At 39.2% G+C, this 23,450-nt stretch overlaps 1 protein-coding gene across 10 annotated transcripts in view; it reads right to left on the reverse strand.

Moving 5' to 3' along the window:
• The window catches only part of Tjp1 (tight junction protein 1), a 227,924-nt gene that overhangs the window by 196,577 nt on the left and 7,897 nt on the right, over positions 1–23,450 (reverse strand). For all 10 annotated transcript variants that reach the window (XM_058576762.1, XM_058576759.1, XM_058576757.1 and 7 more), the window contains exon 2: positions 17,485–17,617. In XM_058576762.1, coding sequence (XP_058432745.1) covers positions 17,485–17,617 — 133 coding nt within the window. The remainder of the gene's footprint in view (positions 1–17,484; positions 17,618–23,450) is intronic.

Raw genomic sequence — 23,450 nt, forward strand, 5'->3', positions numbered from 1 at the left:
GTAAGCACTCTATCACTGATCCACATCTTAAGCTCACAAAAGAGATATTTCAAGTTGATGAGGTCAGGAGGACCCTCAGCGTAAGAAAAGTCAGAATTTCAGTACCCAGATATGTCAAAAAAGCAACTTAAACCAAGAAGTATCCACATTAGAACAGGAAAAAAAAAATCCTATGTCTTTGCTTCAGTTACCCATGGCATGAGAACCAAGACTAATACATCAACGATTTTATAAGAATTGATGGTAAAGGAAAGAATTTTAATTGGTTAACCACTGACAAGTTCCTGTTTCCTTAAAAGCAGCAAAATATTAATTTATTTTAATTTTGAATTTTGGATGTCAGTGTGCATCCACAGTAGACAGTCAATAAATACTGCTAAGTGTTATATGCAATGAATGTTTCTGTGCTACATAGTCAACAGCATAATTGCTAGTTTAAGATACAGAATTAAAAGCAAAACCAATTCAAGGTGAAAGAACCCAACCCAGATCTTCCTACATGTCTGTGACTAAATCAGGAATACAGTGACTCATAGCACTTTATGTAAGTTATATTGAGGTTGCTTCCCTGGAACAGAGAAGTTGGGTTGACCTGTCCCTGTGATCTTCCCCAACCTTTCCACATCCAAACCTCACACGTCTCTTTGGGCCTATCAAAACTCAGCCCCACCTTGAGTGACGCCAAGTCAAACAGGCACAGACACCCTTGTGTCATGAACCCAACAAACTGGAGAAACAAGAATGCTTACTGATCTCCATAACCATTGCTTAAAAGGGGACCTAAAATTTATAAGTAATAAAAACAATTACCTTCTAAGCATATGCACAACTAAAGCTTACAATTGCAATATGTGGAACTTCTAAAGTGGCTTTTGACTTCAAATACAAACATACATTAGAGGCAAAAGCTAACTATGAACTTTGTTATAAAGCCATGTATGAAGAGTTGATGTGACTTGAGAAAGTAAAGCTTGCAAAGATTTTTACTGAATGTAGATTTCAAAATGTTAAAACACCTTTAGTTTCCAAAATAGCTGTTAATTTCCTGTAATGTTAAGTAAATTAGTAAGTTAAGTATGGAAGTCTCTGAGGTAATAGCAAAGCAATGCTATCAGAGGGAAACTGAGGTTTTTTTGTTTTGTTTTGTTTTGGTTTTTTTGTACTCTCTTGGAACTATTTGGAGAATGACTGTCAGGAGTGAAGTCACAAAGAAATGCCTACACTCACAGTATTCCACATTCCACAGATGTTTCTGCTCCTTGCTCTAAGAACCCTTCTCTCTTTGTTTTCACATCCTCCAGTAACACTGTAGATCTCCTAGGTCATTTAACATTTTGAATTTATGTCTAATTAGTTCAAACTGCGACCACAAATCATCTCTCTTTTGTGCCTCAAAATTTCCTTATTCTCAAATTTCTTCTTAAACTCCAAACTTAAAATTCTTTACATTTACCTTTTCAACATTTTTCAAGTTCAGCCAGCAGCACCAGATCCTTCCATCCATTTTCCTTCTCCCTCTTCTGGTCCAGTGATCCATAAAGATTCTCTAAGCCTCTATCTTTCTGTAATTATTGTCAGGCGGTTCAAAAAAAAAAAAAAAAAAAAAACTCTTGCATCTCCCTGAGGTGGTGGTGGAGTTAGAAGGGGCTCTGCATAGCACTAAACTAATCATGACCAATGAGGAATTTCTAAAAACTCTAATGCCTGCTGAGCTACACATTGTCATTCAAATGACTACAAATTCCCAACATTTCCAGTCCTCGAATAGGTTAAAAGAGGCTCTTAAAAAGTAAACAGCAGCAAGAAGAATATATTGAATTATGTAATTTTCAAAATGCCGGAAAATGAATTTTCATGCCAAAATGGTGTGGAAAGCCAGTGATTACAAGTCACCAAGATAAAAGGAAATAACTCAAAGTCTACAGTTGGAGCAAAAGGAAAAATAGTGAAATATTTTAAAAGCTAGTTTGTGATTTTCATTCTCTAATTGCAATAAATCAAAATTTAATATGCAACAGAGAATGGATAAACAAAGTTAATAAATATGATGGCTCATGTTATATCAAAACATGAAAATGAATATCAAATGTGATTTTAAAAAGATCGAAAATCATGTTTGCAGTACAGGTACATCACTAGTTTTAAATAATGAACTTTGACCAACTGAAAAAAATCAACAAGAAAAAAGCTTGACTTCTTTCTGAAAGCACTAAAGACTTCAAAGAAGGGTGGCTGCACTTTCATTTCCACTCCCCAAAATATAACAGAGCCACTTCAGCCCTTCCACTACAGTCCTCCAATTATGGAAGTCCTGTGCATGTAAATCACCTTCAAACAAGCACAGGGTACGTCAAATTCCCACTCAGCCCTACCAGCTAAATAACAGCTGCTTCCAGCAATTCAAACAACCAAAATAACTTCAAATTGGAAAAGTTTTTTCCGCTTTCATTTTCACATTAAAGTCCATCCATCATGACCTTCAGTAGAGTTTTGACGAGTGGGAAGTAACTGAATAGCCTGGAGAAGGCAGCCAAGCGGCACCCGCTAGAAAGCCCTGCCCCCCTGTGGCCGGCTGCGCCGCTTGTGCAGCCGATCAGCCTGCCCTGGACCAAAATTATCATGTGCAGCGCTCACCTCTGGCTGCTGAAAGATTATGAATAAAGTCTCCTCCGCGGAAACACACCTATCCCAGACTTAGTGGCTGGGACTAAAGGGACACACAACTGGAGGGTATGGTTAAACAGCTGGTGTCTGCACCAGGCCTCACATAAGGTCTCTGCATGGCTGCAGGAAGCAGAGGCATTCAAGGTCTGAGATGACTCTGAGGCCCCATTTAAGTGACATCTTTCCTGTTCACAACTATTTTGTGACCTTGTAATTCATACTAAAGGTCACGGCTGACTTTCTGTGGTACTTGAGGGCATAAGAGGCATCTGGGCACTCTGGGCTTTTGGTACTATCTCTGTCAGCTTCCTACTCTGAGGTCCTGGACCCTCCTCTCCCTCCTGCAGCTGCCCAGGGTCTCTCTTGGAATGTTTCAATCCTCTCTGGTTCACATTCCAAGTAGTTTCCAATCCAGAGTCTATAGGCACTGAATTCTACTCACCAACAGCCATGTCCCAAACCTATACTCTATCCCCCACCCCTCGGGGTAGGCTCTCAGTTCTCTGTGGATGATGGCTGGCTGCAATGCTGGTGAATCACAAGAGAAAACAGGAAAAATGCCATCCCAGCTATACATGAGCTATGGTTTGCCTCACATTCATGTGTGGCAAACTAATCCCCAAGGTGATGATATTAGGAGGTGTGGCCTTCATGAGGCAATTGGTTGCAAGAGTAGAGATCTCACAAATGAGACTGGTGCTCTTACAGAAGAGGTTCACGGGGGCTTATCTGCCCCATCCACTGAGGACACAGTGAGATGTCTGTGAGAAATGAGCCCCCAACCAGACACCAACTCTGCCAGTGCCTTGATTTTGGCTTCCAAAACTGTGAGAAATAAACATCTTGGTTATAAGCCACTCAATTTATGGCATTTTGTTTTAGCAGCCTGAAAGGATGAAGACACCAAGCATTTGAATAACAACCTTTGGAAACTGAGTTTGGCCCAAGTCCATTAGTAACTTTCAGAGAGGGACTTCCAGAACAAACAGCTGCCCCAAAGATATTCTCGGGAAGACTGGGTGGGTCTTGCGGCAGCTTGCAAGTCAGTCTTGGGGAATGAGCCTTCCTAGCACCTATGGAGTCATTACTGAAGAAAACTTAACTCTAACATTTCATTTTCCCTCTGGCCACAGGAAAGAAAATGACTCCTTCCTTCCCAGTGTGTCTTCTCAGGCCTTTTTTGAGCCAACAAAAAGAACCAGGGCTGTCCATGAATCCGGCCTTTGCTCCTCCCCACCAGATAGAAAAAAACGTATTTTGAAACTTCCATTTTTCATTCTAATCCTCAGAAGTCACATAATAATCAGGTGAGCTAAACTGTTTTCATTTGCATTAGTGGAAACAGAATGATATGTTTCAAAGACAACTACAATCTATTTTCTACATGTACTTGAAATTTTATGTGTGTGAAAATAGACAAACATAATACATTATTTCCTTTGTTCCTCAGGCACGATTTATTCTGTCCAATAACAAATGTGGAGATTAAATGATTTTGTTCACTGATCGAAGAATAATGAAATAATCTAAGATCATCTCTGGAAAGGTGAAACAGATCCATATTACATAAAAACAAATTATTTACACAAATTAACTCATGAGTTAACTCTCGTTCAACACACATACACACACGCGCGTGCACACACACACACACACTTTTCTTTCTAAATTTTCCAACCTTCTTCAGTCTGCCCGATGCTCCACTGCCCTCAGTCAGTGTCACCAATCACCTCCAAATGTCCCCAACCTATACCACATGCACTGCCAACAACCCTAAGCACAGCACACAGAGGGGCACTCCTTTCATAGACTGAGGGGAGGACAGCTGCAACATCAGAAATGTAAGAAAACTAAGAATTATATGACATCATCTCTGCAGAGTTTGAAGCAGCAATGGCTCTTTCAATTCTGTGGCTAGGAGAAAAATGACGTTATCCCTCCTGTCAAGAAAAAAAAAAAGAGGAATGACCTCCTCTGACCACTGGCAGGTCCACGTTGCCTTTGCCCTCCCCCAAATGTTTGAGGCTACAGTCTCTGATCACTTGTTCCCTCCTGGAAACTCCCCTCCTCAGCTTCTTCAACATATATGCATGAATTTCCCTCCTGATTTCTCTACGCCTGACTGCTCCTGCTCTGGTGATGTTTCCTGGCTCTGCATTAGCAATCCATGTTCACAAAACAAAACTGGCAACAGAATCCTTCTCCCCACCTTGCCCTTCTGTAAAAACAGAAAAAGCAGAGCTACTCTGGCTGGAGGGGAGGATGAGGCGCGAGGCCCCGTCCCTCGCCCTCTACATCACCCACTGTCACCTGGGGCATCTCTGCAGAGCTCTGTGGTTCATAACCAAGGGCAGGGAGTTCTCGGCTCCAGCTCCATTTCCCCTCCTCTGCTCCCTCCAACCCCAGTACCAACTCCCCATTTCTGTCACAACGAAGTTTTATGTGCTCTTCTGGTTCCACTTTAAGGGCTATCTCCTCTGTGGTGTTTCCTGTTCTGAGCAGCTTTGAGCACTCTGTTATCCTCGGAGGTATCCTGTGCTGCCTCCACTGTAGTACATGAGCAATGTTCATTTACACCTCTGCCTGCTCTACTCAATTTCGACCATGTTAAAGGTTGACAGGTTGATGATGGTGGTGGTGGTAGTGGTGTATGTGTGTGTGTGTAAGAGAGAGAAAAAGATAGACAGACAGATAATGGGAGGGGAGTCCTAGGTGAACCTAAAATGAAGCTTGGACATGTTCTGGTTGTGAGTGAGGTGTCTTGATCTGCATGTAGAGTCTGTGAGGCAGGCAGTCAAATGGGGAAATAGGAGAGGAAAGGTGGCCGTTGGTCTCTAGCCCAGTCAACAAGAACCAAATCTAAGCCTTAGAAAGGGAGAGACTCTGGCGAAATCCAGTGTTAATCAGATTTCTGTCACTGTGACAAAATACCTGAGATAATCAACTTAAAAAGATAAAGGTTTAGCCAGGCACAGTGGCACATGCCTGTAATCCCAGTGACCAGCTGAAGCAGGAGGACTGCAAGTTCAAGGTCAGCGTCAACAGTTTAGAAGACTTTGTCTCAAAATTAAAAATTGAAAAAGGCTAGGGATTTGGTAAAGTGCCCCTGGATTCAAACCCCAGTATGGGGGGTCGGGGGCAGGGGTAGTTTGGACTCACAGTTTCAAAGATTTCATTGCACAGTTGCTTGGCCTACGGTGGCCCAATGCATTATGGCCAGAACATGTAGTGAAGGAGGCCTGCTCACCTCACAGAGCTGGGAAGTAAAAAGGGAGAGAGGAAGGTGCTGGGGCCTCAATATGCCCTTCAAGTACACACCCCAGTGACCAACCTTACTCGCACCTCCTAATCCTTTCACCACTTCTCACCAGTGCCACATGTGGGCCTTTGGGGACATTCAAGATTCAAACTATAGCATTCAGGAACTGCTTTCATGAGAGACTTTATGAATCACAAGTTAAGGCAGAATGCTAAAGGCCTCATTCTCTTCTTTGAAATAATAATTTCTCTATTCATTTCATTAAGATCTAAATTTCTAAAAAAACCTGTATTTTCTATTCAGAAAATCTTGCCTAAAAATGAATAAAATCCTGCCTAAAATCAGAGCCAACAAGCTCCCAAATTAGCAGTTGCTAGTGAAAAGAAACTTTAAAGATATAAGAAATGCTGGCACAGGTTCAAGATGGAAACAAAATTCTGAGATGCAAAATCAATCCAGGAAGGCTATTAGACAAATATGGAGGCTGGCATTATTCACAAGAATGGAGAACTTGTAGCCATTGTACTTAGGACCATTTCAAAAAACCAAGAGTCTTGCAAGGTTGCCTGTCTGTAAGAGTCTCTTAGAAATATCTGGACATTCACAGCTTAATGAAGAAGGTAACCATTAAGGCAAAAATCTCCTACTAATTGGTTGTCAACTGGCAGACTGCATTCAGGCCGGCCTCTGGAATTCCTAGTTATATAAATAGCTGGATTTCTTGTTCTGCAGAAAAGCTTTAAATCTCTCTGACTCCTCTCACTTTGGAAAATTAATGAGGGCGATAATCCCAGTAGATTCCTCTCCTCTCCAGCAATGCACACCCCCTGCCCTCCAGAGGGTTAGGAGCAGACCAAAGCAGGCTCTGGTGTCACATCCAGTTTGCAGATGCAGGACCAGCAAGGTACACTGGACTCTCACTTGGTGAATTGGGACTAGGGAGGGCAAGCCCATGGGACCTCTAGGGAGAGGACCTATTTATGATCACTTGTGAGATTCTCCTTACAAGTTGCTTTTCTTTTCTTTTTAAAAAAGTGAATACTATGGGGCTGGGGTAGAGTGCTTGCCTCGCATGCACAAGGCCCTGGGTTCAATCTCCAGCACCACACACACACTTTTGTACTTTGTGTGTACAAAAAAGAATACTCTGTTGGCTAATCAACAATTTTCTTTTAAAGAGAGAGTGAGAGAATTTTTTTAATATTTATTTTTTAGTTATTGGCAGACACAACATCTTTGTTTGTATGTGGTGCTGAGGATCGAACCCCGGGCCGCACGCATGCCAGGCGAGCGCACTACCGCTTGAGCCACATCCCCAGCCCTAATCAACAATTCTTAATAGCCATATGGATATAATGCTATGCTATACACTAAGGATGTAAAAAAAAAAAAAAACAAGACTGTCCTGGTCCCTGTCCTGATAGAGCTAACTTTCTCATGGAGAAGACAAGCAGCAGAATAAGTCCTAACAAGTAAGATCACTGTGAGCTGTGCTAAGACACTAGTGAAATCCAGACCAGTAGCCCACCAGGCTTTTGTCTAAACTGCAGAAGACAGCAGTTGGGGATTTGACATGACAGAGAGACAGAGAGACAGACAGCACGCGCAAGTGAGCAAGATTACACAGGCATTCTCCCTTGACATAAGAGATAAGTGATATGGCTTTCTGATATGAATTTACAATCCAATTCGTGAATTTAGTTAATCCTTCTCGAGTTTTTCTACAATTATGGAAAATCCTGTGACTACTTTGCAAGTCAGAGTTTGGGCTATTTTTATTTTTTTATTTTTTCCCTATACATTAAAAATAAAAAACTAAACAAAATTAAAATTTCTACCATGTAAGTTAGGAAGTTAAAGGAAATATTGTGTAAGCAAAAAAAAAAAAAAAAAAAAAAAAGAAAAGAAAGAAAGAAAAAATCAGAAATTATTAGAAAACAGATACTGGACCTTTTAATATCACAATTTTGACCTGGGAGTCCTCAGTGGAGTCTAGGGCTAAGTGGCTAAAAACTTAATGAGAAATACTGGTGTGATCTTGGAATATCTCCCCACAAAAATTCATCAATTATCAAGTGGAAAAATGGTGAATTAAACATGTCGAAGTCTGGCAGACACAACATGACTAGGCTAGCAAGGCGAACGTCACAATGGCGGGATGGCTTCCCTCTGTGCTCGCGGTGAGGCACTCAGAGCATAGCATCATTTCAGTTTTCAGTGGTATTTCTGCCAAGAATGTATGACCTGAATCCAGTCATGAAGAAACACTGGATGAAACTAAGTTGAGGATTCTTTAAAACTGTCAAGGACACGAAGGACAGGGAGAAACTCATTGCCGTTTCCATTTTCAGCATCCTGCACAGTCTAGCCACTAGCAAGGCCATTTATTCACTTAATCACATCTCTTCACTCATTCAAAAAATACTGAGTGAGCTCTACAAAGCCCTCAACATTATGCCATGCATTATACAAAAAAAAAAAAAAAAAAAAAACAACAAAAAAACGTAGTTTTTGTGACATAATTTGTGCTTGAAATTGGGAAGGAAATATATACATATAAATTATACCATAAGAGATCTTGCAAGGTGGTACGGTAAAATAGATTTCTTGGAACGAGGGAAAAATTAGGGAACAACTGGTTCTTCATAGCACAAGTTTTCATAGAGTTAACGGAAAACATAATTTCAGGTATGAAAACCCTTTTTGCATTTTAAATCTGGCTGCATTTCCCCCCTAAAATGTATTACACATTGCTGCCTTCTTCATCTGAACACAATTCAGTTTATGCAAATTTTAATTGTGTACATCTAAATAATGCAATAAAGAATAGTAACAGGGCTGGGATTGTAGCTCAGCGGTAGAGTGGCAGAGCGCTCGCCTAGCACGGGCTGGACCTGGGTTCGATCCTCAGCACCACATAAAAATAAAGGGTTAGGGTTATGTCCATCTACACCAAAAAGTAAAATTTTTTTTAAAGGATAGTAACAAAGCTTCGCTTTACAAACAAACCTGAAACTATGCAAATGCCCCAGATTAAGAGCAAGCATCAAGCCAGGCACTGTGGCGCCTATCTGTAATCCCAGCAGCTCCAGAGGCTGAGACAGGAGGATTGCAAGTTCAAAGCCAGCCTTAGCAACTTAGTGAGGCCCTAAGCAACTTAGTGAGACCCTGTCTCTAAATAAAAAATAAAAAGGCTGGGTACATAGCTCAGTAGTTAACTACCCCTGGGTTCAATCCGTGGTACCTGCACCTCACCTCCCCCCAAAATATGAATAAACATCAAGAATTTCATAATTTCTTTTCTTTTTCTTTTTTTTTTCTTTTTGGTACTGGGGATTGAACCTATGGACTACTGAATGTGAGGCAGGCATCCTATCAACTGAGCTATATCCCCAGTCCAAGAATTACATAATTTCAAACTGGTAGGCGGAGTATACTACAACTTGAGTCTGTACTACTAACCATGGAAAGACAGTTCATCTGGAGAACGAAATAAGCCCCCAAACTTTGTAAGCCTCAGGGGAAAATCCATCTCACAAATGTATAAATTTCAAAGTGCAGGGGCCTCAGAAATATATCTGTTTCATAAACAACTATATTTTAATCTACTTATGATATGGCTTTTACTGTAGCATTTCCTGGCCAGTATAGGTATGAATTCCTGACCACTGGGGTACATAAGTAGAGTATATCCCACAAGTTACCTATAAAGTATCCATTTCTTCTTTCCTTACTAATAGAATCTGATTTTTATCCTTAGGAGCTTGTGCTACCAAAACTCCCAATTTTTTAATACTTGCTTGACATGACAACATGTCATGTTCTTGCCAAGGAGATATAGGAAGATATCCCTGGGGAGGGCATCTTCTCTAAACTAAAAGGACAGAGCTAGTGAACTAGGAGAAAGTGTCTTGTGCCCCTTTATCCCCTTCATCTTGCTAAAAATACAAGATGCTATCTTGAGATGAAAGAAATGAGGACTGAGGCTGACAGCATGAGAAGGAAGGGTGGAGCAAGCTGGGTCTCTAAGAAATGCCACGGCAGCTGCACCAGAGCTGGACTGCTACCTCATCCTCCTTGCTAGATAAGAAAAACTCCCATTCCTATACTTTAAATGACTCTCATTCCATCAGCCAGAAGTAATGATACCTGAAAAGTATTTATTTGCTCCCACCAAAGTCTTCTTTGACTGTACTTTTGATAGTCTTAGAGCTATAATTTATGGATCCTCAGACTTTGGTCAAAGGACCCAGTTAAGCAAATCAATGTAGTCTTTGCATTCACCAGGCCAGAGACTGGCCCAATCATAAGAAATGGTAAGTAAGAAAGTGTTTGAGGAGGCTTCCCATGCTGTGAGAGACAGCCACAGAAAGAGACACTGGTTCTTCTCTACTTATCTGTGTTTATGTGAGGCCTGGAACTGCTGTACCCACTGTTACAAACCTTCCAATGAAATCCATGCAGAGAGGAGTGCAGATGCATCCACCACCTCCATCCCCAAACCCACATCCATTACCTCCACCTCCAACTCCACATCCACCACCTGCATCCCTACCATCACTTTACCACCTCCACTTCCACTTCTAATATTGACACCTCTGCCTCCTCAGTCACCACCTTTCCTACCATCTCCATCTCTTCCATCTCCATGTCTACCACCCATAGCACCTCCATCTTCACCTCCCGTACCTCTACCTCCACGTGTAGCATCTCTACTTCTACCTCTACCACCTCCACCTTCACCCCCCTCACTCTAAATCCACAACCTCCACCTCCACATTCACCATTTCCACCACCTCCACCTCCACCTCTACCTCCACCACCTCCCCCACTTCTCCATCCCCCACTTCTACCACATGCACTGTTTCCCACCATCTCTACCTCCACCACCATCACCACCACTACTACTCCACCACCACCATCTACTATCCTCTACCACCATCACCTCCGCCTCTGCCACCTTTTAATCTCCACTAATCACCTCGACCTCCACCTCTACCTTCACCACTGCCACCACTAGGACTCTACCACCTTTATCACCTGCATTACCACCTCCATCAACATCACCACCTCCACCATCACCACCTCCTCAATCAACACCCCCACCTCTTCTATTTCTACCACCACTTATGCCACCTCCATGACCACCAACGCCTCCACCTTCACCTTCACCACCAGCACCTTCACCATCTCCCCCTTATTTCTTAGTGTATATGTATGTTCCCTATAAAATAAGTCAATAAATAAAGTAAGATGATTACATTTTACATATCTCCAACATATGTCCAATAAGTCATATTATCTTACATATCCTCTTCTCAAGCCCAACTATATTAATATTTAATGGTCTCTAAATTTTTTTCTGCTTAGCTGTCACAGTTAATAAAGTGATCAGTCAAGAAAATAAATGTCAACTAACATATCTCATGAGCATAAAATTTGTCATGCGTGGTATCTGTGTGAATATAAAAGAACTACTCCCTTCCCTGAGTAGCTGAAATATATGACACATCAGGGAAGAACACAGGCACTAAGAGCCAAGGGCACAGTGTGGGGATCTGCTGGTGTCCTTGGGGTAACACCTACCCTGACAGAGGATATAAAGAGAGTGGAAAGTTGCCCACGTCACTGGAGCTCAGGATGCGAGGAGCAGCTGTATGCCCTGAGCAGAAGGAGCCCACAGTGCTCATGCTTTTCCTTCCTAGCTCTCCTACTGGTGAGGTGGGAGCTAGTGACTTTGGTGAAAGTGAGACAGACAGAAGAGGCCAGCCCCTCCCACAGAACTGGGAGGCTGGACACACAGGCCCTCAGCATCCCTTCACAGGCTTTCCTACATCATTTTCTTGCTTTTAATGCCCAGCTCCTTATTCACCAACCAGGAACCCAAGTCAGGTCAAGAAGTGTGTGTTGTTGGGCTGGGGATGTGGCTCAAGCGGTAGCGCGCTCGCCTGGCATGCGTGCGGCCCAGGTTCGATCCTCAGCACCACGTACAAACAAAGATGTTGTGTGTCCGCTGAAAACTAAAAAATAAATATTAAAAAAAAAATTCTCTCTCTCTCTTAAAAAAAAAAGTGTGTGTTGAAGTGAAGAGGCAACTGAGTTTTAAAACACCCCACTAGATCCCACAGATCTTACAATTGGAGGCCTTGGAGATGGAGGAAATTTTTCATCATTGATAAGTTCATAGACTTACCTATGTTTTCTATTAGCCTTCATGGAGATTCCTCTTTGTCAGGAGAAAGAAGTATCTTTTCAAATATGAAAATTCACTAATCACCAAAAATACCAGAGAGCTATTATTCAGACAGCAGCAAATTACAACTTATTAGGCCAAAAAGTATACTCAAAGTAACACTCCAAGTAATTTCTTATCATCCATCCTCCCCTCTCATGACAAATAGTGCTCTAAAGTTTTGAAGTATGTATCCTTTTTGCCAAATATATTTAAAATATATATATATATATATATATATATATATATATATATATATATATATATTTTAGTTGTAGTTGGACCCAATACCTTTATTTTATTCAGTTATTGTTATGTGGTGCTGAGGATCAAACCCAGTCCTTCGCACATGCTGAGCCATAACCCCAGCCCTGACAAAAAAAAAAAAAGCTTCTTAATCATGACTGAATCCTTCTTTCACGTAAGGTTAAGGAATATCCCCATAAATTGTTAATGGATCGTCATTTCTACTTATTGTGCATAAAACTTTATGTAGTATCTGTCTGCGGAGACAAGCAGTAATGGAGGCTTATACACATTAAGAAATAAATTGCTTACGTTTATATTCTAGAGTTCAAACAGAATGAACTTAACTCAGCTGACTTCATTCCCCTAGTTTAGGGAGGAAATTTGATTAGGAAAAGCTGTAAAATTTCAAGCAATCTATTAAATTTTTAAATTATCCCTTAAAATTCTTTAACTATACACTTAGAATCCAAGGAAGGGAGGGGACAGATGTAAAAATGTAACTTGATCACTCTATCAACAGGCAATGACACCAGAGTCAGAGGAAGTAGCTGAAAATGTAATCACTAACTACATCTAATATATTTTTTTTTTTTAGAGAAAGAGAGAGGGAGAGAGAGAGAGAGAGAATTTTAATATTTATTTATTTTTTTAGTTTTCGTCAGACACAACATCTTTGTATGTGGTGCTGAGGATCGAACCCTGGCCGCACGCATGCCAGGCGAGCGCGCTACCGCTTGAGCCACATCCCCAGCCCACTAACTACATCTAAAGACAAAGGATCCCATTTCTTCTTCAGATTGATTGTCAATATAGTCATCTCCAAATCATACCCGATGATTTTTGATTCTAGGACTCTATGGACACCAATGTCTGTGATGTTCACACCCCTTATATAAAATGACACACTATTTGCCTATAACCTATGTATATCCTCCCATATCCTCCTCAATATTTTAAATCATCTCTAGAAGCCTTATAATACCTAAGGCAATGTAAATGATTGTTGTACTCCATTGTTTAAGGACTAATACCAAGAAAGAAAGTCATATACAAGTTCAGGGCAGACAGGAGCTGGGCGCAGTGGCATATTCCCGTAATCCCAGCAGCTCAGGAGGCCGAGGTAGGAGGATCCTGAGTTCAAAGCCAGCCTCAGCATAAGCAAGGCACTAGGCAACGCAGTGAGATCCTGTCTCCAAATAAAGTATAAAATAGGGCTGGGGGTGTGCGGCTCAGTGGTTGAGAGCCTCTGAGTTCAATCCCCAGTACAAAACAAAAATAAAAACAAAACAAAACAAAAAAACCCTCACAAATAGAGAACTGTATATCACTTTTCCACCTCAGAGAAAAGAGAACCTATCACCTGACTTCTATAGCATTTTGCCCACCAAAAATAAAAGCTTGGGTCTTTTATGCAAAACACATCTACAGAATAGACTGGTCCAGTTCAGAACTTGTCTAAGAAAATTTTGCCAGGTATCTCCGGACACTGTCTCAAGGAACCAGGGAGACTGGAGAGATGCCAGTCTCCCTCAGTGAACTAGGATACCAATCAATTATGCGGTAGGGTTTACAAAATGAACTAGAATGCCCATCCCATTTAATCCCCACAGAGAAAGCTGAAACAATTGCTTCTCCCCAGGAGTGAAATGGCATCAATCTGATGCCTGGGACCAAAGCCAATAGTCTCAGCTGGAACCTGAGGGTTCTCGGCCAGAAACTGGGACCTTGAAACTATAGCAAGTGGATCTCTTGCTCCCACTTGCTATGCCTTTCCAAAGGCAAGAAAAGTTGTTTTTAATATTGGAAAATTTAGGAAAGTTAAAAGTAAAATAAAAATATGTTATCCTCTTGGTGACACAGATTTGATATGTACTGAGAGAGGAGATTATAAACTGTCTGTCCATTTTAAGGATCTCTGTTTAACAGTCATAGGAAGACATGCATGAAATAAGTATTTTTTTAATTGTAAGAATAGTGTATAAAAATGACAAAATTTTCAGTCTTTTTTTCAATGAGATGGACCTTTACAAAGAGATCTATGGTGCCTAAGCTATTTCCTAAAGGGAACAAAGATTACTCCTATATAATTGAAAGTCATTTCAGATCCTTTACCAAGTATCTTCTCTTTAGACTGTTGTGACTTAGGTTTTAAAACTTGGTTTTCCATAATTATATTTACAAAGTTAATTACATTAGAGAGCCAATTCTTTTTAATTTTTTTGTGATGCTGGGATAAAAACCAAGGGCCTAGTACTTGCTAGGTTAATGCTCTGTCACTGAGCTCTATTCCCAAACACCTTTCACCTCCCATAAAACCCTTCTGTAATCCATGTTTCTTCTCAAAAATACAAAAGCACAGCACTGCCTTCTAAAAAAAAAAAAAAAAACGACAGAATTTAAAAATATAGGGAAAAATCACTTTTTTAGTCCCACACCAAGATGTTATATTCCCCTAAATATCTTGGATATTATAGTGCTGTCATAGGCTTTGGTAGGAAGTGGGAGTAGTCAAGCTTTTAAGCTCCTCTTTTATTAATATTTTTTATTGTTTGGGAAATAATTTTATACTTTTCTAAAAATGGAATATACTCATTGTAAAAATGTCTAACAGTCTACAAGTGTCGAAAGGGTAAAATAAATTGCTGCCCCACCATTACTGTGAAAACCTGAGAAAGAAAATGAATTTAAATAGTGAAAAACTTGAGTTTTGCAATAATTAGATTTCGTAGTACATTCCCCTTAATGAAAGAGAAATGGAGTACCACATGCCAAAGTCCCCAGCCTTTTGATCCACCCTTCAGAAATAGAAAACCAAAATAGAAAGCAACAACGTAGTCCATGAAGACAACTGCACATACCACCACTCAAGAACCACAGACCATCCCTGCAATCCACCTTCTGTGAATCCCCCCAACTTTTCCTCTTTTTTAACCTCAATGTCAAATGCCTTTCCTTCATGCTAAGACTTTACTTTTGAGATAACACCCCAAAAGAAAGAATATCAAAAAGAAAAAAAAAATGAATTCTATAGATGGTAAATCCACTGGATAGTGCTATTTTTTTTTTCTTGCTTAGACTTTAGCCAGATAAAGTGTCTTATGGAACAAGGCAAAGAATAAATTATCAATCACTTTTAAGCATATTGATTATAATAAAAAGATAACTTCCTGATCATTTAAATATTCATTTCTATTTGTGGGAAACTGAAGGCAACCTTACACAAAGTACAGTTGAATATCCCTAACTTTTAGAGCACCAACACGTTGCCACACATGGCAAATTCCACACTTGCCCTCACATAACAGATTGTAGTCAAAGCACAGGTACCTAAAAATACTGTACACATTTACCTTCAATCTATGTATATAAAGTGTAAATGAAATACAAATGAACTAAGACCAACCCTAAGATATCTGATTATGGAGATGTAAAAATGCCAAAATTCAAAATCCAAAACATGCCTGATCCCAGACATTTCAGATAAGGGATAACTGATATGTAAAGTTTTCTTTGTCATGTTCTAGACAAATTTTAACTTCTTCTCCAACCAGAATGATTCTGGTTAAGCAAGTAAATGTATTTTACAACATGTCATATTAATTACCTGATTATGTATCAGTAATGATAATATCAAACATCAGAGAAAAGAACCTAATAAAATTTCAATTTCCATTTTTATATTCTTTGAGGTTTTTTTGGTACCAGAGATTGAACCCAGGGCACTTAACCATGGAGCCACATCCCCAGCCATTTTTTATATTTTATTAGAGACAGGGTCTCACTGAGTTGCTTAGGGCCTCACTAAGTTGCTGAGGCTGGGTTTGAACTCCTGTTCCTCCTGCTTCAGACGTCTGAGTCACTAGGATTATAGGTGTGTACCACCGCGCCTGGCCTCCATTTTTATATTTTAAAACGTAATTAAAATTTGTTTCTCAGTGAATTTATTGCTTTACTTTTGAGAAACAATTCACTTGATTGTATGTTTTCTAATAGTCACTTTCACTGTTAAGTTGACTTAGCAAAAACTGACTCCTTTTCTCAGTTATTGATTAAGTGTTTTCCTATAGATCACATTTCACTTTCTTATGTCTTGTATCATAAAAGTGTTCAAGAACACTTTAAAGCAAAATAATTGAATACAATTATTTTAATAAAAATAATTGCTAAAAAATAAATCTTAACAAATAAAAAATAAGCATTCACATTTACTGAGCTTTTGTTTTTATCAATTATAGGTAAGAAATGCAAATGTCATATCCTCAAAAGCAGAGAGGATTTAGTTTCATATACTAAAGACAGCAATTTGGTATCATTTTTTGAAACAACACTTGTCAGTGGTACTTTAATAATTCAGAATTTTTCAGAACTCAAAAGGCAGAAATGCACACATTCTTCTAAACATCCTAAACATCCATTAATCTGCCAACGAACACATACATAAATCTGAATAAAACTTTTTTCAAAGCAGAGAGCATTCTAGTATGTACTTCACGGCATTACAGTGTATCTTTTAATAGAGAAGAGCCTGACAGTGTTAGTGTTCTTTCAGAAACATGAATTGATTTATTACCATACACCCATAGGAAAAACATGTCACATGGCCTGGAACAAAAAACATGACTGTTAGAGTTAATCACTTAGAACAGAGAGAAAGTGCAATCATTAACTGAATTGGGATCTATCCTAATAATTTTTGGCATAACGACTTTCAGGTACTACCAGAAAGCTGAATGTTTGGAGTTAATCAGATACTTAAGTCTCTGTTCATATTAACATGAATTTGTGATATTCAAAGAAATTTACATGGATAGTCTACTCAATTCAACATGTCTCATAGAATTCAGGAAAAATTTCTTTATCTTCATCTTTCCAACAGAATCTTTGTTATGAACCATTTATTATAAATATACCCTGTGCATGCCAGTTAAGAAAGCATTCTGGTTGGTAACCTGTTAGTTCAAACATTTTTTAGTTAAAAAAATGCTGACCACCAAATGAGACTATTATATTTTTATGAAAAAAAAAATCAAAAGTTTTGCATTCCTTAAAAAATGAGAAAAGTATCAACCAGTCCACTTACAGTGAGTTCACAGAAATCGAAGCTATCAAGACTTTTGCTTCTGTGCAGTCTCCCTTTAATTCGTCTTAAAGAAGGTTTTCCTTGGCTGACACTAGAAGTAGCACCATTGGGATTTTCAGAGGATGGAGTAACCCTGGAAAAAGGGGAAAAATTGCTTAAAAAGGCAGATTTACAGGTGAGCCTATTTCTCAAATTAGTGGTAAGCATTTACTTGAGGGTAGCTTTGGAAATGTCACACACACTCCTTTTTTCAACCAAAAACCCAAGAGCCAAACATTCTATCGGATACTCTTTCTAAATATTTCTTAGCAGCTGGTAGTGTAGGAATCTTCCTGAAAGAGTTCAAATATTCCAACACTAAAATTCACTAAAAGTCAACTCTGCCACCATCAAAGAAGCAATTACAACTAGACTGAGGTTTCCTAAGTAACTCACAGGCATTGGCTTCCCTTGGGACAGTGGTCTAACCAGCAGCACTCAACCTGGTTCACCCAGTACAAGTCAGCTGTCACTGGAGAGATCCACAGATACTGTTCAGCATGCTTTTGTTAAGCATGAAAATAACTCCTCCAAATTTAAACATGACAGTCAATAATTCAGCATGATTTTGGAATAAAAAAAACACAGATAAGAAGAAATAGCAAATAATCTAAGCTATCCATCTAATGGAGTGTACACTGGGATACATGTTCATACATGGAAACACACACACAGAACTGACACATGCTCTCTTATTGCTGCGTCACTACTGGCTGGCAGCGTTAGAACAAACTAGTCAGAGAGAAGATGCTCTGGGCACCTGCAAGGAAACTTGTAAATTATTTTCTTAGAGATGACAAAATGTATAAAGCAATGGGAATGATTTCTAAATATGGTTTATGAAAGTCAATTTCTTCATATCGTGATGGAATTTCCTATTCATAACGCAGTCCATGTTCATATAATTTTCAACCCTTGTTACTTCTTAATTTTTTTATACTTCAAGTGTTGACCAGATGGAATAACATAAGACATAGCCTGTAAGCTCTAACTCCTTTTTCTTTTTCCCTTTGTTTTTGGGGGGTGGGGGGTACCCGGGATTAAACTCAGGGGCACTCGACCACTGAGTCACATCCTCATTCCTTTTATTTGTTTATTTATTTTCAAATTTTAAGACAGGTTCTCTCTAAGTTGCTAAGGCTGGCTTTGAACTTGCAATCCTCCTGTCTCAGTCTCTGGAGCTGCTAGGATTACAGGTGTAAGCCACCACACTGGCCTCTAATTGCTTTTTAAAAGATGCACAGAATGGACTACTAGCAAAATAAACTTGATTCATATATGAATAAGAGTAAATATTTGCGAGGTATGGTGGTGAGCACCTATAATCCTAGCAGTTCAGAGGCTGAGGCAGGAGGATGGAAAGTTCAAGACCTGTCTCAGTAACTTTAACGAGGCTTTAAGCAACTTTGTGAGACCCTGGGTCAAAATGAAAAATAAAAAGGGCTAAGATGTGGCTCAGTAGTTAATTACCCCTAGGTTCAATCTCCAGTACAAAAAAAAAAAAAGAGGGACTATTATAAAATAGACAAGTTTATGTATGCCTGTAATTTAGAATGAAAATATCTATATATTTAGAATATTTAAAGAGTACAGAAAGATATGAAAATGGAAAGTAAAATGGGCCTCCTTCACCCTCATCCTAAACCTCAGTCCATTTTCCAGACAACTACTGTTACCAGTTCCTTTTACTACCTCCCAGACAAATGCTTATGTTATTTATGTATGTGCTTATTTCCTTTTGGAATTTTTTAGTAAGATGACCAAATTATTCATATTTTCCTGCACCATATTTTTTCACTTAATATGACTTATATAATAACTACAATAACCCATGTAGAACAATTTCTTTTTAATAACTAAACAGTATTTTATGATACAGATGTAACATCATTTATCAATCACTTTCCTGCTGAGGAGCATTTATTTTGCTTTCAAATGTTTGCTATTAAATCTTTTTTAAAAATATATTTACTTTATTTATTTTTACGTGGTGCTGAGGATCGAACCCAGTGCCTTACATGTGCGAGGCAAGCACTCTACTGCTGAGCTATATTTGTCTTAAAGCAACAAATATCCATGACAATATTTGTAGACAAATTCAATACTTACTTAGGAAAGAATCCTAAGTGGAAATTCAGGGGTAGGGATAGAAGATTTCTAAATGTTAACAGGCACTGACTTCCAAAATTTGCCAATTTACACTTCCACCAACAGTGCATGAGAATGTGCACTGGGTGAATCATTAAATACAAAGGCAACTCTATATTCTAATTATTTTATAACTCAACTTTTCTGTGTTCTTCATTATACTTTTGTCTTGCTGAACTGATGATTTGTATAAAAAGGACTATTGTGGAGTTTCCCATGAAAAAGAGGGATTTGTCAATTAATCTTTGTCAGTCTGTTAGGTGTTTGCTTTTTACATTTCAAATCTTTCTGATTAGATGCCTTAATGTTTATTATTCAAATTTTCTTAGGGATTTAATGTTTTATCATATAGAAAGTCTTTGTGCCAATGATCAATTTTACCTTAATTTTATGGTATTTTAGAGCTATTTTATGTGGTGATAATTTTATGCTATTTTATCTGATGATAATTTCCCCATCTACATTTTTTTTTTTTTGGTACCAGAGATTGAACCCAGGGGTCCTTACGCACTGAATCACATTTCTTGCCCTTTTTATGTTTTGAGACAGGTTTCACTAAGTTGCTCAGGGCCTTGCTAAGTTGCTGAGGCTGGCTTTGAACTCATGATCCTCCTGCCTCAGCCTCTCAATCTGCCTCAGCCTCTCAATCCCAGCCCCCTTGCTGGGATTGCAAGTCTGCACTACAATGCATGGTCCCCATTTACATTTCTATGTTTATCTAGTTTATCTTTTTGTGTGCCTATGTTTTCAACCTTTCCAAGTCTGTCTTTTTTTTTTTCCTTAAGTTGTACATGTACATCTTGGCATGTAGCTAGAGTGGTTTTTTTTCTTCACCCAATCTGAGAGTAAATATCCTTGGAGATGCACTTAATCCATTCAAATTATGCTTATTTATATGTTTAGATTTATTACTATCATCTTTTTCTATGTTTTATTCCCATTATAAATGCTTTCTTATTTTTCTGCCTTATTAATATGATGGAGTTTTCTTGTCCCCAACTGCTCTATGACTGATTTCCCTCTCCAGTTAGTAGTTTGAAAGTTACACATATTATTAGGGCACACACACACTAGCTAATACACACACATACACACACACAGAGTTGTCACTTGGTATTCATGGGGGATTGGCTCCAAAATCCCCTTTGGATATCAAATCTGTGGATACGCAACTCCTTTATATAACATGGCTATGCCAGACGCAGTGGTTCGGGGCTATAATCCCAGCTACTCAGGAAGATGAGAATTGTAAATTTGAGGTCAGACTGGACAGCTTAGCGAGACCCTGTCACAAAATTAAAAACAGAAAGGGTTGGGGGTGTAGAATCCCTGGGTTCTATTCTCAGTATCAAGAAAAAATAAATAAAAGGTGAAGTATTTGCATATGACCTATGTAGACCGTCTCATACTTCAAATTATCTCTTCAGGATTTATAATACCTAACATAAATGCTATGTAAATACTTGTAACACTATATTGTTTAGGGAACAATGACAAGGAAAGAAAGTGTGTTTGTTTTCAGTACTGAGGTGATGTTTAAGGACACGGGAGCATATTTTCCTGTCAACACCTAGGTTCATCAATATTGTCACCTCTTCTAAATAATAAACGGCATTAATGCATCTTCATGGCCCTTCTCTTACAGCACCACCACACTCCTACTAAAACCGGCCTTCCCCTTGGAAAGTTTCCACGTTCCTAACTTCTCATTTACTCTTCCGATTTACCTTTGCTCTTCTTGAATTCTTTAGCTTACTCGTAACTCCAAATTGCTGATTGGATTATCAGTTTTGACAATTCAACCAGTCTCCTTTCCATCAGTGAGAAAATTAAAAAGTTTCAAAGTGCCTAGCCTTCATGATTGAATGTTCTTTTGCAACTTTCTGAAAATAACTGTTAATCCGATGCTCTTCTATTTTCTCAGGGATTAGTTCCTCTGTTCTTTCAGTTTGGTAATTCTCAAGGTGCTAGTTTCTCCCACTGTTTGGTGACCTATACTGTCCACTTATGTTTGTCCTGGAGAACATCTATTTTCCTCCTGTGGCATCTACTGTACCTGCCTTCAGTGACTCTGGCAGAGAGATAGCATGGGGTACTGGGAGGTCTGTGAGGAAACTTCTCTGGGTTAGCAGGATTCAGTAGCTCCTTGGGAACAGCCCTGGCTCTGGCCTGGTGCCCACACTCAATATTTAAGGAGGTGAGAAAGCAGCACCACTATGCTCTACTTGGCACAAACAGTGAGGATCGAGGCTGAGCCAACCCAGCATATCACATGCAATTCATTTCCCAAGTGTCCCCATCTGCTATCCACCCCACCTTTGCAAGGGTCTCTTGCGCATGGCTCTGGACAGTGATTCTGCAAGGTTTTCTCTCAGTCCACCTACCTCTATCTACTAGCTACATTTCAGAATTCTCAAAAATGCAGGTCCACCCGGAGTAGTCGCACACACCCTAATCCCAGCAGCCTGGGGGGTTGAGACAGGATTGTGAATTCAAAGCCAGCCTCAGCAAAAGTAAGGTGCTAAGCAACTCAGTGAGACTCTGTCTCTAAATAGAATATAAAATAGGGCTGGGGATGTGGCTCAGTGGTCGAGTGCCCCTGAGCTCAATCCCCAGTAACCCCCATCCCCCCAAAAAAAATGCAGATTCACAGAAGCATTCTTTACCTTCATTTAGACCATCATTAATTTTGCTGAAGCTTTTTAATTAACTTTTTTTTTACTTAATTGAATTTTCTCACTTTGATTCAGATCCCAAAGTATAAATTTAATGCTACCTTTTTCATGATTCTCAATATAAAAAGAAGCACACTTTACAACCCTATTTTCCTTTCTGCAGAGTTAAAAGCTTCCACAAAAACAATAAAGAACTTTATTCAAAGGGAAACGCTTCAGGACGTTGGAATGGGCAAAGAATTTTTGGACAAGACTCCAAAAGTACAGGAAACAAAATGAAAAAATAAACAAATGGGATACATCAAACTAAAAACTTTCTGTACAGGAAAAGAAACAATCAAGGAGTAAAGAGACTACCCACAGATGGGAGAAAATATCTGTACAGCATACATCTGACAAGGAGTTAATATCTAGAATGTATAGAGAACTCCCAAAACTCAAGAGCAAAAAACAAACAAATAAATGGCCAAATTAAAAAGATGGGTGTGGTGTTGTACACCCCAATGCCAACTACTGGGGAGGCTGAGGCAGAAGATTGCTTAAGCCCACAAGTTCAAGATCAGCTTGGGCAGTGCAATGAGACCCCTCCTCAAAAAACACACACAAAAAATAGAATGGACAATAAACCTAAATAGAAAAATTTCTGGAAAAAAAAACATACCAAATAGCCAACAGGTACATGAAAAAATGTTCAACATAGCTAATTGTCAGAGAAATGCAATCATGACCTCATCCCAGTAGGAAAGGCTGTGACCAAAACGACTGAAGATAATAAGCACTGGCAATGATGTGGAGAACAGGGAACCCTGCACGTTCTTGGTGGGAATGCAAATTAATACAGCCATTATGGGAAACACTATGGAGGTTCTTAAAAAAAATTTTTTTAAATACAACTACCATATGATCCAGCAATCCCACTCCTGGGTATATATCCAAAAGAAATGAAATCAGTTTGTTGAAGAGACAGCTGCCCTCCCATGCTCATGGCAGCACTATTCACAATAGTCAAGGAAGGGAAACTACCTAATGTTCACCAACCCATGGACAAAGGAAATGTGTAAGGTACATAATGGAATACCATTCAGCCATAAAAAAGAATGAAAG

Source organism: Marmota monax, unplaced genomic scaffold (genome assembly GCF_021218885.2).
Source record: "Marmota monax isolate L192 unplaced genomic scaffold, Marmota_monax_Labrador192_F-V1.1 WCK01_AAM20220418_F8-fsc00005, whole genome shotgun sequence".
NCBI lineage: Eukaryota > Metazoa > Chordata > Mammalia > Rodentia > Sciuridae > Marmota > Marmota monax.